Source organism: Volvox carteri (assembly GCF_000143455.1).
Source record: "Volvox carteri f. nagariensis unplaced genomic scaffold VOLCAscaffold_17, whole genome shotgun sequence".
Classification (NCBI taxonomy): Eukaryota; Viridiplantae; Chlorophyta; class Chlorophyceae; order Chlamydomonadales; family Volvocaceae; genus Volvox; species Volvox carteri.
In genome coordinates, this window is record NW_003307560.1 from 421,427 (window position 1) to 439,706 (window position 18,280).

The 18,280-nt window shown below is 54.4% G+C and overlaps 4 protein-coding genes across 4 annotated transcripts in view; 1 reads left to right on the forward strand and 3 right to left on the reverse strand.

The window, feature by feature from the left end:
- Positions 1–4,207: 4,207 nt before the first annotated feature.
- VOLCADRAFT_90494 (uncharacterized protein) lies at positions 4,208–4,582 on the forward strand (the record flags this gene model as incomplete). Its single annotated transcript, XM_002950004.1, has 1 exon — positions 4,208–4,582. One exon carries the CDS (start codon positions 4,208–4,210, stop codon positions 4,580–4,582), a length of 375 nt encoding a protein of 124 aa, XP_002950050.1.
- Positions 4,583–5,281: 699 nt separating this feature from the next.
- VOLCADRAFT_90495 (uncharacterized protein) lies at positions 5,282–10,013 on the reverse strand (the record flags this gene model as incomplete). Its single annotated transcript, XM_002950118.1, has 4 exons — positions 5,282–5,394; positions 6,759–7,172; positions 7,206–7,267; positions 9,979–10,013. The coding sequence occupies 4 exons, from the start codon at positions 10,011–10,013 to the stop codon at positions 5,282–5,284; spliced, it is 624 nt and encodes a 207-aa protein (XP_002950164.1).
- An 886-nt stretch (positions 10,014–10,899) lies between these two features.
- VOLCADRAFT_90496 (uncharacterized protein) lies at positions 10,900–14,659 on the reverse strand (the record flags this gene model as incomplete). The annotated part of the gene is made up of 2 exons (XM_002950119.1): positions 10,900–11,277; positions 14,510–14,659. The coding sequence occupies 2 exons, from the start codon at positions 14,657–14,659 to the stop codon at positions 10,900–10,902; spliced, it is 528 nt and encodes a 175-aa protein (XP_002950165.1).
- A 299-nt stretch (positions 14,660–14,958) lies between these two features.
- VOLCADRAFT_90497 (uncharacterized protein) overlaps positions 14,959–18,280 on the reverse strand; it is a gene marked incomplete at both ends in the record, with an annotated part of 8,094 nt that continues 4,772 nt past the window's right edge. The window contains 5 exons of the mRNA XM_002950120.1: positions 14,959–15,180; positions 15,387–15,617; positions 15,899–16,051; positions 16,344–16,517; positions 17,845–17,952. Coding sequence (XP_002950166.1) covers positions 14,959–15,180; positions 15,387–15,617; positions 15,899–16,051; positions 16,344–16,517; positions 17,845–17,952 — 888 coding nt within the window. The remainder of the gene's footprint in view (positions 15,181–15,386; positions 15,618–15,898; positions 16,052–16,343; positions 16,518–17,844; positions 17,953–18,280) is intronic.

Genomic DNA, 18,280 nt, shown 5'->3' on the forward strand with positions numbered 1-18,280 from the left:
CCGCAGCCGGGCTTCAATTGCACTGGTTGCTGCGGGGTTTGAGCTACATGCGTAATTGCCGGGTTCATATACTCGGCATAGGGTTCCTGAAAAGGGGAGTTATGGCAGTATTTGCGTGGGCAGTGGCTCCTGTGCAACAAACCGGCCAGACAAGTTTCCAGGCATGTTTGCTTCTGGCTTCGTATTATTAACCGCGGGGTGTGTCAAGGCTGTGTCGGCTTCCTGGAAGCTGTAAAAAGGGCGTGGGTTCCTTTATTCCGTACAGGTCCATCGCTTAGCCATACGTGCGCAAACTGCTGGGCTGTCTCGCTGTGCAGGGAGCGGTCGGGGAAGCCAACGCACTTTGCAAGAGCAGTCCGTAAGTCGACACGCGTTACAAGGGCAGTCAGCAATGCCAACGCACCTTGCAAAAGGGAAGCCGTCCCACCTTGCAAGATCGGCCAGGAAAGGCAGGCGGCCGTCGAAGGTCCTAAACTTTGCATAGTTTTGCAAAGAAATGATGTCATCTCGTTAGCGAAACGCTCGTGAAATCGTGAAGCGCGAGGCCTTAAACCGCCGCAATGGTCGCGGAGAGCTGGTTGCATGTTCGATTCGCATGTGCCGTCAACTGCATGTCTTTCGATAAGAAACACGGTATTGTATTGAGGAAATATCGCGCGAGAAACGTTGATATGACCTTGGTCTCGGTCCATGAAGACAGGCTCACGAGTTTGCCTGTCTTCAGACAGGCAAACTCGTTTGCACTCATACGATGTTTGTCAGCTACAGGAAAGATACCATAAAATAGAGATTAGGCAAGGTTATACAGAAGGTAGGTGAGCTATCAGACACACGGACACACGGACATGGCGGGCGGGGCAGGCGGGGCCGCCGCCCCAAAGTCGGCAACTCAACGGAAATGCACAATTATGAACCTGCCGCATCGAGTGAGCTATGTGCAATATTACATGTCACGATACCATTATTGGGGTACTTACGGCCTCACCGCTCACACCTTTGTGCTAAGGCAAAGTGCACAAAAGTTGAAGTACGTACGGATGTTTAAAGATAGCGTCCAGATTCATCGAGTAGTTTACGTCCTGTATCTGCTGGAGGCCGCGTAAGTAAGCTTATCGGCATCTATTGTTAGCATTTGGCCGGAGTGTACGGCACATTTCGTAATGTTGCGGGAAGTACGGTAGTCACTAGACCTTATTAAATTAAGAAACGGTGTACTGAGTCATGCTTTTAAACGTCTCGGCTCGCGCTGATCCCTATCATGATTGCATGTCGGTGGCCAGGTGGTGGGTCGGGGGTTACTCACGCATATGATGTGTGAAACAGGGGGAATATCTTCACCCGCGGCAGCTACCCTGCGAAACCCTGCCTTCCCCGGTATTTCGGGGCACCCTCATCCAGTCACCCTAGTCAACTTCTCAGTGGATCGCTCAGGTTCCGCACCCACCACCAGCATCCAACGGAATCTGCAGGGTCGACAGCGGCCCAACTCCGTTCCTGGTCGGCTCGCAGGTTAACTTTATCCCAGGTCACCACCGTCCATTTTTTTTCGGAAGGAAATTCCACCCTGACACGTCTCGATCCCGGGATCTCCCGAGGTCGCGCGTTACCAGTAGTGCCTAATTCTAATATATGTATGTCGTTACAGGGTGGTTAAGCTTTGCCAGCGGCCCCCTTTCCCGAGGCAGTTCCCTGCTCTCCCCTGCTAGAGGGGCACCCTAATCCGTTCACCCCATCCGACTTCAGGATGTATTCGTTGGGTTCAGCAACTCACCACCAGCATCCAAACAAATCTAGCGGATCAACGGCGCCTCAACTTAGTTCCTGGTCAGCTCGCAAGTTGATATTATCACGTCCTACACCGTCCATAAGATGGGGGGCCACCTCCCATTTCAACACTTCACCCGAGAAGTCGGCAGGCGGATTTGAATGTATGTGTGGGGTCGTGCGACCTCACTTTCCTGCACTTTACCCCATCTACTGCTCCAAGCCCTATGGCATAAAACGGGGGGTAACCCCCCCTTAAGCGTAACCCAGGGTGTAGGGTTAGGGGTTACCCATGTGGCTATGTACGAAGGGAGGTGGGTAACCTAACCCCGGGGTAGGGGTAACCCCTTACCGAGGGGTACAAAGGGGTCGGGGTAATACACTACTGATGGGTAACAGACAGGGTAACCCATGTTTACATTCACCTGCACCTGTCTCGCAAGGTCATGGAAATGTTCAGGCAAAGAGTGATTTTATGCTGGCATATGGCAAGGAAGTGGGCTGTGTGGCTTTCCTAATTATTAAAACGGTTTGTTTTCTTGCATTGGGCATACAGTGCAAACCGCCCGCACAATGCTAGCTGTTGCTACAGAAAGCACAAGCCATTGTTAAAGTGAATTCAGATGCCTAATTCTCCATGTTTTACATTCTTCTTTGCGCAATTGCACAATTGAGTTGTGCCACTAGTCCCCACATTTAAACTGGTGAGGTTTCCTTTTTTCTGGCCCACTCTCACTTTTTGTACTTGTTAATATTATCCTGATGGCACATGCATGGCCGAGTGGAGGATCCTGATGGTTGGTTCTGGTGGGGGGTATTGGTGGTCATGTGGTTTAAAGGTGTGGAGTGGATGTAGGATTGAAGATGGGGCCCTTGGCTGTTACATGAATTTGCCTAAAATTTTTCAGGTAATACTGTCCATAAAATTAATGAAACGTTTTCTTGAGTAGTTGCCTTACCGGGTCACCTGCAGGCAGGAAAGTTGTGCTTGCTTCCGTGGGTGGTGGGGGGCGAGCCCGGTTACCGATACTTTAATAACAGATGTTCCCGGTCGAGAGAAAAAAGGGGGATTTTACATGAGTGCCACGGGGGGGCCCCCAACTGCACGTCCTGAAAATCAAGAATAAATAGTGTTCCGACCTTACAAGTTCATTCCTCCAGCCAAGAATGGACTGTCCATGCCAAAGCCGCTAGAATCTTACGGGAGATAATACATGTTAACCATATCATAGTACTTTAATGCCATGGATACTGTTAAGAAGCTCACGCCCGAAAGTCAATGAGGAATCGGACTGTTTCTGACCGAACCAAACGCTGCAAAACATTCGGACCCGAAGCTCCCAAAGCGTGGAAGGCCATTAAAGCAGATATTAAACTTCGCTGAAGCCATTAGCGACGTTAGTGAAGACGGTGTAGAGGTCGTAGGCAATGTGGACATGTGCTGCAGCCAGCCGACGTAGGCAATGTGCTGCAGCCAGCAATGACGCCACTCCGGTTGTCAACAGCGAGCGGGCCAAACATCAACGTTCGTCGCATCGAGACAATTGCGATGGGCCAGGAAACAGGTTGCGTTTGGTGGTTCCGGTTGATTGCTGCTATGCATCATTACTTTTGCAACCTGGAAAGCCGTGTAGTGTTATCTTTCAACGTGGTATTAAACGAACTCTAATCGATCAGTGCTTGAGAGATTGTGGTGTTCGTGTGTTGCGACATTCCCCAAACCCGGCGTTTGCACGAACTGAACTGTAACTCATCGGGGGTCTGGGGGGACCGGAGTCCCCCCCAGCGCCTTACAGATTCGGAATACTTTTATTCTCGCGACTAAAAACCTATTCCTCCGTTCGGACTGGAAAATTAACCGGCAAAAATGAAAAAAACACTGACCAGCATTTCTTCACACCCCTGGGCCCGAAACAGACGCTGGCTGACACCCTGCTCCGCTGCCACCGTTGCACCTCCCGAGTGAATGCTGTGCAGCCCGAACACTGATTGTGCTTGCGTGTAGCTTATGCCCGACACCTTCGCTAGGGCACTTAGCACATGGTCTCGTGCCTGTGAATAGCTGATCACACACCCCGCCAGCGGGGCAGCCTTCCCGCTTCGAGCCGCCTGGCAATTAAAACCTTGGGAACAACGGTTCCATCCTCTTCAGACCAGATAGGCGCAGATACCGCTCTAGACGGGGTAGGCCTCGCTGCTGCCCCTTGCGGCACACACCACGGTGCCTTCCCGGAACTGATCGTTCTTGCGCTTGGCAAGGACAATCGTCACATACTTTTCATGGAACTGCACATCGCAAGCCAACAGCCCACCGCATCATCATAACGTAGGATGGCGGCGAAATACAACGCTGTAAAAAGCCGCGAGCATGACCCACCACACCAGGGCCCCTTGGTATGGCATCACGATACGGTGAATATGCCATCAGTTTCACCTGGAGGTAATGCAGCAATACTTCAACAATAATCGGCATCAAGCTGTCAGTCCGACGGCGGAGGTCAAGGTGGACACGGATCGCCTATACGACTGCGGTGAGGATCGCTTCCGCCGTGCTGTCCGGGACGTGAAGGACCGGATGGGGACCAACCCGCTGCAGGAGGTGCAGACTTTTGGTGGCCGTGGAAACGGCCGCAGCCGGGGTGGATACGGGGCCCAGCGCTTTCACCCTTACCAAGGTGGCGGGGCAAACACAAATTTTAGCGGCCAGCAGCCGTTCGGTGGCCAGCAGCACTTTGGTGGCCAGCAGCAGTACCACCAGCCCTTGCCCATGGGGCCCATGATGCCGGCCAGCCGTGGCCGCGGCCGGGGACCGATGTGAGCAGCAGCAACTAGGGTCATGACATGCGGCATGCGGCATGTGTAAGCGTTAGGCAGAGCGGTGCAGTTAGACACATTGCCCCTCCTTATTTGCGGACATTGCGATTGGTGGACCCCATTCTATATCATTCTATCCACAGGTCGCTCCGACTAAATGAAGCGCTAAGAGGCTGCAGCCTGCGCCACCTCACGAGGGTCGCTGTTACCCCGTACGATCTTAGTTGGCCGCGTGCCACATCACGATTAAATCTAATTCGGGCTATGACGCCCGCAAGCGAGCGAGATTCATGGCAACATGCCATTGGACGTATATCATACCCTACAAGGCTGCGGGCCTATTATGTAGTATTTACGGACTTATGTGCCCTTCCTTTTAATAATCCAGGCTGTAAGCATCGAATGAGATCGATGAAAGACACTCGCATGCATCAGGGAGCGATAGCAAATGCAGTGCGTTCGCTTAGATTAGTGTAGAGAGTTAGCGGTACGACACAATTTTGATGCAGCACGCGTTAGCATAGCGTTGTAGAAAGCTGCATCGCACTCAGTTTGTCATAAGATACCACGAACTTGGTACTCCCCTGTAACATCACCGCTTACATACGCGCAACATATTCAGCCTCCTGCTCTAAATTTTATATACTATGTCGCGTGTTCCTAGGCTTGTTATTCCTGGTATTACATATAGTACTCAGCAGACTCAACAACCGCAGGCGCCGCCTCCCCCGCAATCTGCATCAGCGTCTGCACCATTAGCAGCTGTGGCCTCGATGAGTTGGGGTGTCCCGAGGCTAGTCCTGAACTTCAGCTCGGCTGCGGACATTCAGACAGCATCTCAGCAGCAAGTATCTGCCCGCCGACCCAAAGAGGTTAATGTTCAGACCGAATTTTCAAATGAACCAAAAGAAGCAGCTATCCAGAGGCCCGCGGTGAGATGCCGTTTGTTTAAATGCCACTTCACAAACGCATTTACATGGGATAGTATGTGACTCTTTTATGCACGCGCTTCGGTAGCAGGTCCAGAATACCGACGACCCTAGCGCCGTCCCGAGCTCGGAGCAAACGGCTCCAGTGCGGACTGGGAAGAGCCAGGTGGATGTTCGGCGTGGCCAAGCCCACGACGAAGCACTCGCAGCGGCAGGTGTGCACGGTCTACTAGACGGCCCAGCAGAAGTCGAAAGCTCCGACCGACCAAAACCTCAACTCTTTATGAGGGGACGCTTGAAGGCGCACTATAGGTTCTGGGCTTCGTTCATCAAGAACCCGTTGGTATTAAAGTGGATTCTTGTGGGGTTTCCCCTTCTCTGGATTGCCTCACAACTAGCCCCCTTTTCCAGAGCGAACCACGGTTCCACCCAGGAACACGCTTCATTCGTGAGGCTATCACAGAACTAGTTCAGACAGGCACAGCCCTTCGTGTCGCAGAGCAGCCCCACTGTGTATTGCCTTTGGGAGTCACTGGGAGTCACTGTGCGTAACAACGGAAAGAAGCGATTAATCCTGGATGCTTGGAACCTGAACGAGCATATGGTTACACCGAGTTTCAAATACGAAACATTGTCGTCCCTACAACACATGCTCCAGCCTAATGACTACACGTTTACTATGGACCAGTGGCCAGCCGTGACAAGAAGGCCTAAGAGTCCCCAAAACTGGGTGGAGAGGGTGGGAATGACAGTATGAACCACAGCAGTGATGCCGCCAGGTCTGGCCCCAACCGACACTGCCACCGTGCTGCCTATCTGACACTGTAGCTGCATCAACCACCACTCCGAACCACGGAACCATGGCTTGCACCTCGATTACACCGCCCCGCTGATCGGCTTAGTATCCCCTCGGGTTTCCCTGCTGATCGACTTAACCCCCTACATCCCCCCCCACTAATGACCGATTATTTCAAGTTGGACCAGTGGCCGGCTGTGACACTTAGGCACTCAACCACCGGACTCTTGAAAGCAAACCAACTGTCTAGGTGCTACGGGGAATGTACCCTAGCGGGATGCTTGCCGTCACTGCTCGCTGCTGTGCCCTGTCCTCATGGATGTATGCAAACTCGAAAACGGTGTTACTCTTCCACCACCCCAGCTTTTGCACCTCTGCCCAGTCAGCACCGCCTTGCACGAGGGCCGTGGCACCCCCACAGTGTAGGGAGTGCGGGCACAAGTCGCACCGCACACCTGCCTCCACGCATAACGTCCAGAGTGTGTCGTGGAACTTGTAATAAGGCATAGCCTCGACCGTAGACGGGAGTGCCGCCACGACCTCCTCTAGGCAGTTGCGCCGGACTTTGACAGTGTGCAGCAATGGGCCGACATCCTCCGCATCGGCTTCAACCCCATCGCGCCACACCGACGTGCATGGTGTCCGCTGGTAGTGACCTGCTTCCAGCAGCTGCTCCAAAAGAAGCACCGGGCAGCACGGCCCGCCGATTCTGCCGATGGTCACAAAGGCACCCTTGCAGTGCTGGTCGGTCTTGCTTTTGAATAAAAAGATCTCCATGTGATCTCTGTAGATGTGGAGCAGGTCGGTATACACCAGCATGTGGCTTAGATCGTCAAAGCGGAGCAAACCGCAGAACACGAGCACTGCACCTGTGACGACCATTCTAGTGAGCAAGGGCACACCTTCGTGGATATGATATTCCACCAGTTGCAACACCTCCTTCAGGGTTGCGATGTCTAAGTTCCTGGGGGTTGCCGACAGCATCTCATGAGTGACTTCCCGGACTCCGGCACACAAGGAATGTATGCATGGGGTAGGCAAACCTGCCAGCTCGTGAAAAGCGGACACCACCATGCTGGCCCGATCCACTGCTTGGTGCCCCACTTTGCACACTGCTGCATCCTGCTGCACTTTTGTCAAGAATGCTGCAGCGACTATCCCGCTTGCACCTAAAGGAGGTTCCCCCATGGAGGTGCAAAACGACACCCACTTCTGGATAACTGGTTCATAGAGCCGCCATGTACTTGCCACCCGGGTTAGATGTGCACTCTCGATCATAGCGTCCACCAGGGCGGCTAGCTGCGGGTGTTGTGTCAGTATGCTGCTGTTCAGCATCTCCCGCACTAGGGTCTTGATGTCCTCCCCTGCCGGTAGTCAGCGATGAATTGGGACCGGAACCGCATACGGACAGTCGCGCAAAAAATTCAAGTTAAGGGCTAGCACACCCCAGTTCGTGAGATGACCCTCGCCTTGGCTGTCTAGGAACAAATCCGGGCGCCTCGGCAGCACCCAACAGCCCCATAAAAATGATCGAAAAACGAACTCATTTTCGATGAGTGCTGGCCACCAAATGGCCCCCGGCCAGAAAGGTGCAATTAGCATCATGGAGGTGCGACATAGCGCTGTGTATGCCAAGACCCGGCTCATCACTGCGAAAGGTGGGTTACACCATGCTCTCTGAGGCCACGGCAACGAAAACGCATTCACACCCGAAGTACCCAGAGTGTGAAAAAACGTATAGTACGGTTAAAGCTGGTAATTGTGATCAGATGCAAACAGATCGACTGAGAAAGGTCCCCACTCTTGATTGATGGAATCAATGGATCAATGGATGCAACTTCCAGTCACACGTGTCGTCCCTTTTGGACAGATCGTTGCCAGACCATTTTGCTCTCTCGGAATCCACGTGGTGACAAGGTTGATGTTATGCTCGATGCAATACCAAAACACCTGGAAGCACATTGACTGGATAGCATCAGACATGGAGCCTCCCTTACGCAATGCGTTATCAGCAATGCGTTATCAGCGACCTGGCTGTCGGTATGGAGCAAAACCCGTTGATTCACTAATTGGCCATCCTTATTAATGCTTTTCAGCACGTTTAACATGGCATTCAGCTCGAGATAACCGGACGATAGGCCCCGAGTGTCTATTACCCAAGGGCCTGCCGCTTTCAGTTGTGATGGTAAGTCCGCCCAACCGCCCCAACTGCCAAATGACACTGTGCACTGACAGGTACTGGCACCCGCTGCGTCTGTGAAGACTTTTATCGTATGCATGAATGACGGACGCCAGATTGGCCTTCAGCCATCGTACCGCATGAACGACTCACACCAGAATTCTAACTCCTGGATCGCGTCCACATACAAAGGCACGTGATGTTGCAAAGCATGACCTTGCCGCAGCATTTCGCTTTCCCATTGTGATAACCACCGGGTCATCAGGACAGACATTTCACCAAAGGAATAACTCATCGACATGATGTGACCTACTACAGAAGTGACTGCCCGGATCTGGCATCGAGCACAATTAACTAACAGGCCGTCAATCATGCGCATCAACGCATGCCGCTTTTGACTGGGTACAGTCATGGTGCCAGTTACTGTATTGACTACTGTCCCCAGATACTGGACTTCTTGGGAAATCGGTTGGCACTTTTCGAGGCTCACCAAGACACCAGCGTGCTCACAATCGAGGAGTACCCTTTCTTTGAATTCGAGCTAAAGCATCAGGGGACTGATGCGCATGTACACTATCATCCAAATACCCCGCACAGTGATGGCTTTCAGAGCGCCACCGGTTCAATAGCTCCCTCGTTAACTTAGTGAAGGCCCAGCACGCCGGCGCTAGACCGAATGGAAGTTGCGTGAATACACAAAACTGACCTTTCCACTGAAAACCTAAGTAAGTCCAAAACTCTGGGTCCATGTCAAGGTGGTGGTAACCGCTCTTGAAATCTATAGTAAACGCGTGGTCATTAGGCTGGAGCATGTGTTGTAGGGACGACAATGTTTCGTATTTGAAACTTGGCGTAACCACATGCTCGTTCAGGTACCGAGCATCCAGGATTAATCGCTTCTTTCCGTTGTTATGCACAGTGACTCCCAAAGGCAATACGCAGTGGGGCTGCTCTGCTACGTGAAGGGCTGTGCCTGTCTGAACTAGTTCTGTGATAGCCTCACAAATGAAGCGTGTTCCTGGGTGGAACACGCTTCATTCGTGAGGCTATCACAGAACTAGTGTGTTCCTGGGTGGAACCGTGGTTCGCTCTGAAAAAGGGGGCTGGTTGTGACGCAATCCGGAGAAGGGGAAACCCCACAAGAATCCACTTTAATACCAACGGGTTCTTGATAAACGAAGCCCAGAACCTATAGTGCGCCTTCAAGCGTCCCCTCATAGAGTTGAGGTTTTGGTCGGTCGGAGCTTTCGACTTCTGCTGGGCCGTCTAGTAGATCGTGCACACCTGCCGCTGCGAGTGCTTCATCGTGGGCTTGGCCATGCCGAACGTCCACCTGGCTCTTCCCAGTCCGCACTGGAGCCGTTTGCTCCGAGCTCGGGACGGCGCTAGGGTCGTCGGTATTCTGGACCTGCTACCGAAGCGCGTGCATAAAAGAGTCACATACTATCCCATGTAAATGCGTTTGTGAAGTGGCATTTAAACAAACGGCATCTCACCGCGGGCCTCTGGATAGCTGCTTCTTTTGGTTCATTTGAAAATTCGGTCTGAACATTAACCTCTTTGGGTCGGCGGGCAGATACTTGCTGCTGAGATGCTGTCTGAATGTCCGCAGCCGAGCTGAAGTTCAGGACTAGCCTCGGGACACCCCAACTCATCGAGGCCACAGCTGCTAATGGTGCAGACGCTGATGCAGATTGCGGGGGAGGCGGCGCCTGCGGTTGTTGAGTCTGCTGAGTACTATATGTAATACCAGGAATAACAAGCCTAGGAACACGCGACATAGTATACAAAATTTAGAGCAGGAGGCTGAATATGTTGCGCGTATGTAAGCGGTGATGTTACAGGGGAGTACCAAGTTCGTGGTATCTTATGACAAACTGAGTGCGATGCAGCTTTCTACAACGCTATGCTAACGCGTGCTGCATCAAAATTGTGTCGTACCGCTAACTCTCTACACTAATCTAAGCGAACGCACTGCATTTGCTATCGCTCCCTGATGCATGCGAGTGTCTTTCATCGATCTCATTCGATGCTTACAGCCTGGATTATTAAAAGGAAGGGCACATAAGTCCGTAAATACTACATAATAGGCCCGCAGCCTTGTAGGGTATGATATACGTCCAATGGCATGTTGCCATGAATCTCGCTCGCTTGTGGGCGTCATAGCCCGAATTAGATTTAATCGTGATGTGGCACGCGGCCAACTAAGATCGTACGGGGTAACAGCGACCCTCGTGAGGTGGCGCAGGCTGCAGCCTCTTAGCGCTTCATTTAGTCGGAGCGAGCTGTGGATAGAATGATATAGAATGGGGTCCACCAATCGCAATGTCCGCAAATAAGGAGGGGCAATGTGTCTAACTGCACCGCTCTGCCTAACGCTTACACATGCCGCATGTCATGACCCTAGTTGCTGCTGCTCACATCGGTCCCCGGCCGCGGCCACGGCTGGCCGGCATCATGGGCCCCATGGGCAAGGGCTGGTGGTACTGCTGCTGGCCACCAAAGTGCTGCTGGCCACCGAACGGCTGCTGGCCGCTAAAATTTGTGTTTGCCCCGCCACCTTGGTAAGGGTGAAAGCGCTGGGCCCCGTATCCACCCCGGCTGCGGCCGTTTCCACGGCCACCAAAAGTCTGCACCTCCTGCAGCGGGTTGGTCCCCATCCGGTCCTTCACGTCCCGGACAGCACGGCGGAAGCGATCCTCACCGCAGTCGTATAGGCGATCCGTGTCCACCTTGACCTCCGCCGTCGGACTGACAGCTTGATGCCGATTATTGTTGAAGTATTGCTGCATTACCTCCAGGTGAAACTGATGGCATATTCACTGTATCGTGATGCCATACCAAGGGGCCCCGGTGTGGTGGGTCATGCTCGCGGCTTTTTACAGCGTTGTATTTCGCCGCCATCCTACGTTATGATGATGCGGTGGGCTGTTGGCTTGCGATGTGCAGTTCCATGAAAAGTATGTGACGATTGTCCTTGCCAAGCGCAAGAACGATCAGTTCCGGGAAGGCACCGTGGTGTGTGCCGCAAGGGGCAGCAGCGAGGCCTACCCCGTCTAGAGCGGTATCTGCGCCTATCTGGTCTGAAGAGGATGGAACCGTTGTTCCCAAGGTTTTAATTGCCAGGCGGCTCGAAGCGGGAAGGCTGCCCCGCTGGCGGGGTGCGTGATCAGCTATTCACAGGCACGAGACCATGTGCTAAGTGCCCTAGCGAAGGTGTCGGGCATAAGCTACACGCAAGCACAATCAGTGTTCGGGCTGCACAGCATTCACTCGGGAGGTGCAACGGTGGCAGCGGAGCAGGGTGTCAGCCAGCGTCTGTTTCGGGCCCAGGGGCGTGAAGAAATGCTGGTCAGTGTTTTTTTCATTTTTGCCGGTTAATTTTCCAGTCCGAACGGAGGAATAGGTTTTTAGTCGCGAGAATAAAAGTATTCCGAATCTGTAAGGCGTTGGGGGACTCCGGTCCCCCCAGACCCCCGATGAGTTACAGTTCAGTTCGTGCAAACGCCGGGTTTGGGGAAGGATAAGCGTGCCTGATGCTGCCTGGTTCCGCATGAAATCCAGCACTCGACCCACTAATGCAAATGGCGAGTTACACCATCAGGTTATTCTCTCCGGACCACTTCTGCATGAAACAGTTCCCGGCTCCTGTGCCTGGGCGCCGATGTAGCGAGTTAAAGCGTTTGAGCTGGGTGCTTGCTGTACACGTGAATCGGTCGACTGTGTGTGGGCCCCACTTACGGTCCACAACTGGGAACCAAAGTGTAGTAGCTGGTACACAGTACGGCTACACAAATACGCGCTAAGCGCGACCACCGGCATCTCGAGAGGCCTTCTTTTCAGCAGCCAGCTACTACACAAAGCGGTTCAGCTTCCAGTCATCCCCGTCTTTCAGCTTGCTGAAGAAATCCGCTACCTCATTTAGTACCCGCTGGATCCAGGAGACGCTTAACTGAACTTGGTGCTCCTTGCACCACCAGAACACTTTATAAGGGCCCACACTTGCAGATGTGCTTTCCGACTGCCGTGATCGATGATCCTTTCCGCATTCTGGCCGTCGGTGAAAAGGTGAACACGCTGCCCGCGCAACTCCGTCTTGAACGATTCTATTGAGAAAACGGTAGCCGCGAGCTCGTGATTGCCGGAGCAGGACGTCTTACGTAGGTCCTGGGAGTGAGCCATCCGTGTCTATTAGCATGTCATATGGGGTGACAAGGTATCGCCGAGCCACCCGCTGCCCACATTGACACCCCGGGCCTGCTAAGGTGCCCGCCCAGCCAGTGGCGCGCGCATCTATGGGGATTTCTAAGATGTTGACCTCTGGAGTGACATCCCCCGACCAGCCCCCGTTGTCCGGGAGAAGGGAGCCGCTGGTGCCCGTGTGAAAAGACGGCCCAGGCGACCGACCACGACATACATGCTCACAGCATGTCCCACGACTCACGCCAGAGCGTGCGCGCAGGGATGTGAGGCTTCCCCAAGGCCTCTGTCACGGCCTCTTGAAATGATTCCCACGGGTCCTGCGGCGGCACCGAAAACTCCCCCTTCACGCTGTCGATCATATAGCCCAGACAGCGCACCAACGTGGTGGGATTAAGTATGCTCTTCCATTTATTCATAGCCACGCCCGCTTTCTCGAATATTCTCGTGTAATCTCATCGCAACGGCATGCGGCCGTGTTCCGGCCGGGGCCCAACAGAAACAGAAAACCGTCCAAGTAGTTATAGCTATTTTTCAGTTCAGTTGCTGTTCATTACGTGGCGCATTTGTCGCCAGGCAGGAGGAAGGTTCTTGGAGAGGTCAAGACGGGCCCTTCTGACCACTGACTGAGGATGACAAAGACACAAACACACACACGAGGCCTGGATGAGGCCGACTGGAGGTTCACCAGGTCCCTCAGGCGGAAGCTCGGGGCCGAACTCGAGGAGCCCTTCGTATCCATCTGCTCTGACCAACGGATGAGCAAACAAACCCTAAGTCCCTACCAGGACGCTTTTGGATCCTCCCCGTCCTCCCCGTATGCCCTAATCAAGATCCCCCTTTTCCCCATTCAAAAGCCAATGAGAACAGGTACTTGGAAACTAGGCATGCAACTCTTTTAACTCCGCAAAGGTTAGAACAGTAAACGTGTAGTCAGTTGCCGTATATGTTATGTATGGGTTCCGCGCTCGACAGACGACCAAGACAGGATACGCTGTCACCCGCAGGCGCAAGGTTCCCCCACGTGCAAGAGCCACCATATCGGGCCACCCTGAGGGGCATTGGAAGGTCCCGAGCGAGGATGCGACAGTCAGATGAGATGTGATGTGATTCCTCGTACCCGAGCAGGCCTCTCACCCTTGCCCGAGAGGTATCTCTTTACCTCGATCCGGTGGGGGCACCTGCTTCCGTCCCTCGTGCCCCTCGTGCCTAGCCCGCTGGTCGCCTGGATGGATGGTTACAAGTTTCTCACGAGCTGTACGGCACAAACGAACCCGAAGGCTCCGGAACCGCCTTAGCCTGCTCGGCCAAAGATTTCCGAGGGACTGCAATATCACTGACAGGTGAATTCGCTGTATCCATAGAGCGCATCACCACCACCACCACCACTCCCTAGCTCCCTAGCTTCCATAGCCAGCTAGCGTCTGGCCGCAGAAAGACTCGTTCAATCTGTTGCCAGCACCAGCACCATTCCACCAGCACCACTACCATCAGCATCACTACAACCACTCCGGAAAAGACTGTCTGTCTGTCTGTCAGTCTGTCTGTCTGTCTGTCAGGCAGGCAGGCAGGCAGGCAGGCGGAAGGCGGAAGGCGGAAGAGGAGCGCCCCTCCCTTCCCCTTCCTTCCTCCCTCCCTCAACAACAGCGCACGTCCCAACGCTCCAACCTGTGCTGCTGCTGCTGCTGCTGCTGCGAAAGCTCACACGTCCCGCAACGCCCACATGCCGCATGTACCACCGCACTGAGTACCTGGCTCAGCACGAAGCAGCTGACGCAGCTGGTTAGTGCTGCACCAGCATCAGCATCAGCGTCACAGACACCGCACCCACTCCTTGCCCGCCGGCCTCCGTGACGTGGCGACAAGCGCCAGCGAAGTTAACCAGGTGCCCTTGTTGACACCACTTGTCGCAACAAGTCTTAAAATCCAAAGAACTAATCCGCTAGCGTCACTTCGCAACAACATAGCGGTAGTCATGTTTGTTCATTCAAAACTTGATCATCAGTTCATCTAATTTTAACCAATCCCGTCAAATGAAGCACATACAGTATATACAGTGTGCGTACAAATACAGTCAGCCAGCATCCCGACTAGTCAGATCAAACAAGTAACACTCGCAGCCACACACCCACACAGCCACACAGCCACAGTCAGACAGGCACGAAGTCAAGAGAACGATAGCTCGCTCAGTCCCAACCGCATCCTCAACCGATTTAACCGCTTCCAGCGCCTTCCCCCTCCCCCCCCTCAGGCCCCCCCCCTCCAATCCGCGGCCGTCAGTCGTCCTTCTTGGCCACCAGCACGAAGGCCGTAAGGGCAGTGTAGCCGCCGGCGAACTGGGCCGCCAGCAGCAGCCACCCCAACAGCCGCAACCAGGCGTACGCGTCCACGTCACGCACGCAGCGCTCCGGCAGCGACTGCAGGGCCTCGTTGAGGCTGGCGCTGAAGGCGGCGCCGTGATGTGCGCCGTGCTTGTGGAAGATATCCATGAAGCGATTCTGCAGCCGAGGAGCCCCAAGGGGAGGGGGAAGCCCCAAGCAGCAGAGGGTGACACCGCGGTGATAGCAGGTGGCCACGGCGACAACAGGCGATTGGCGCACATTTTAATATCAAACGTCAGGATAAATTTCCCCTCCCCCTCCTTTTCCCCCCCTCCTCTCCGCCCTTGTTCCTCTTCCTTATCCCAGGTACGGCACCTCCTCACCTCGAAATGCTTCCGAGCGCTCTCCTTTCGAGCCTGGACTCGGGTGACGGCGCCGATGCTGGCCGAGGCACCGCCGCCACCCGCCGCCACCACGTGATCGTACGACTGAGTTGCGTGACGCTCGTACGCCGCCTTTATGGTATCCAGGCCACCCTTCTCCTCCCGCAGTACGGCAGTGGTTGCGGCGGGCACGTGGCCGTTGGAGCCCTCCAAAAGCGCCTCCAGGATGATCTGCCGCAGCACTTGGCAGTTGACGGTTAACAGTTGACGGTTAACAATCAACGTCAGCAGTGTGCTTCTATCTACATTTCCTGGACATGCTCGTCTTCCGGGCTGACCCCCAGCCGACACATCATAATTCAATAATGCAACTACCCCGATTGCGCCGTTCACGACCATAACTCTGCTGTCCCCATTTTTTAAAAACCTAGTTTATTAGCACTGGCTTCATTCAACTTCCTTTTTTTCCCGTAACCCTAGTACCGTATCCGTATGCGTACCCGTACACATACCTCGTATTCTTCGTACGTCAGTTCGTTGTTAGCTTCTTTCTGGTCCAAGTAGCGTACGACACTGTCCACCGCCTCCACCCGCCGCTCTACACTCCACAGCGACTGGGCCAGCTCGCTGTCGTTACCGGCGGCCGAGGAGGTGGAGGCGTTGGCCTGCCCACCGGAAGAAGAAAACGACACAATTTCGCAGCAGCTAGACAGAAGCCACCCAGGAGGTGAGCAGCACTGCGGGTGCTACTGCGGCCCTATCTGATAAGGAAGAGGGGAAAGACTTGGTGCAGCAGTGGTGATGGACAGCTGAAAAGAATGCAAAACGTAATCAGGCAATGCAGTTCTAGGCGAAGGAGAGTCTCCCCTTCCCTTGCCCCCACATACACACTCAACACACACACACACACTCAACACACACATACTAACTAACTAACTAACTAGGGAGTATACACACCTTGCTTTCGGCAATCTTGGCCCGCAACGCGTCCCCCACCGCCACCGCGTGCCGCCTGAGTGCCGCCGTCTTGGCTCGCAGGTAGTCCCGGTCCGCCTGGGCCGCCCGCCACACCGCCCCGTGCGCCTCCGTGTGCGCGGTGGCGGACTGCTGAACCATACCCAGCATGTCGTCCTGGCGGGGGGGGGGCCCGCGGCCGGTCGGAGGGGGGGGAGCAAGTGTGTTTGTGGGTTCGGCCGGGTTAGGGGGGAGGGGAGGGGGTGGAGAGAGGTTTGGGACAGCCGGTGCGTTGTAGTTGGAGTTCCCTAAGGTTTTCGAAGCTGTGTCCTCGTCGTGAGTCTTGAATGTGACTTTTCACTGCGGGTGCCCCACCCCACCCGGGGAACCGGTGGGTGCCAGGGATGAAAGCGCAACCCACAACAATACACGAAGGCTGCGGCGCACGATAACCCGGGTCCCCACCACCCCCACATGTATCGTCTCTGTTGGCCAACCTAACTGCCTTCACCACAACCACCACCGTAATAACTTACAATCTCATTCATACGGAAGAAAAGCTGCAGGCGGTGCGGGCAGGAATACACACACAGACAGGCACGAAGACAGGAGGCCGACCAACAGACATGCAGACAAGCGCATACACACACATACACACACATACACACACATACACACACATACATACATACATACATAGAGACACACGCGCGAGGGACGTTTTCGGATGGGCGTTTGGACGATTTGAGCCGCAGCACGTGCAGCCGAGTTGCCCCGGAGCAGCAGCAGCGCCAGTAGCAGCAGTAGCAGTAGCCACAGCAGCCATAGCGAAGATACGCCGTACAGGACGAGATCCGCGGAGGGAGGTGCGGGGCGGTGCGGGGCGGCCCGGGGGGTGGGAGCAATGGAGAGGGCATCAGATTCCGCACCGGGGGCTTTCCAGTGCACGACATACATACATATAATATACGGGACTCCCAATCACCATTTTACCAAATTTCGTTCAGTTTTATTTTCAAAACCCCCCTCCCCCCTCAAACATCCTCATGTCCATTCAGGTCCGTCAGTCCGTCAGTCCGTCAGTCCGTCAGGTCAAATGAATATCTAGCTCTTCACCCCGGGGGGATGCGGACAGCCGTTTGTTAAGTACCCTGCGTATCCGGGACGGATCTGAGGTGGCCTCTCGCAAGACGGCTTCACTACGGCTTCACCCTGGTCAGGCCGGTACCAACCAGGAGCACCCCACAGGGGACTATGCCGGTACGGCCGGAAGTCGGGGCAAGTGGTAAGTAAAGGCAGCAAGTGGGCAAGTGGGCAGGGGAAACAAATCAACCAATATCCCCCACCACCACACACACACACACACACTCCTCCCACATGTATATACACACGGTTCTGTTTGCAATGCAAGGTGTACGTCACTCAGGTTTCCGTACACCCGCGGTCGCCAAATCGGGGCTGAACCGGCAAAAGAACACCATACGGCCGTACCATGTTGTCGTACCTGCGTGATGAGCTCGTCCTGCCGCATCTGCGCGAGCCGCTCCTCCAAATGCCGAATCCGAGTGGTGGCCTCCGCCAACATGCAATGGGTCTCCACGCCGCGACTCACCTGTACAACACCAGCCGTACAGTACGACATATTTCATGTAACAGCGGACGATATGCGGCGCGTGTTATTCGATATTGACAATTCATCACACAACCATCCATCCAGAGATGCCATCCACACTACCATACACTATTTTCACTTCTTTTCACAACCTCCCAGCGGACCGACCCATGGGTCGCAAGTCCCACAATCCCTTCCCCAATACCTTCCCTCTTCCCCCCTCGTTTCCCCCGGTCGCTCCCCCCCCGTAATATCCCCCCCCTCACTCATTTCGGTCCCCTCGGCCTCCTCGCCGGGTTTCTCCGACTCCGCCTTCCTTTACGGCAGA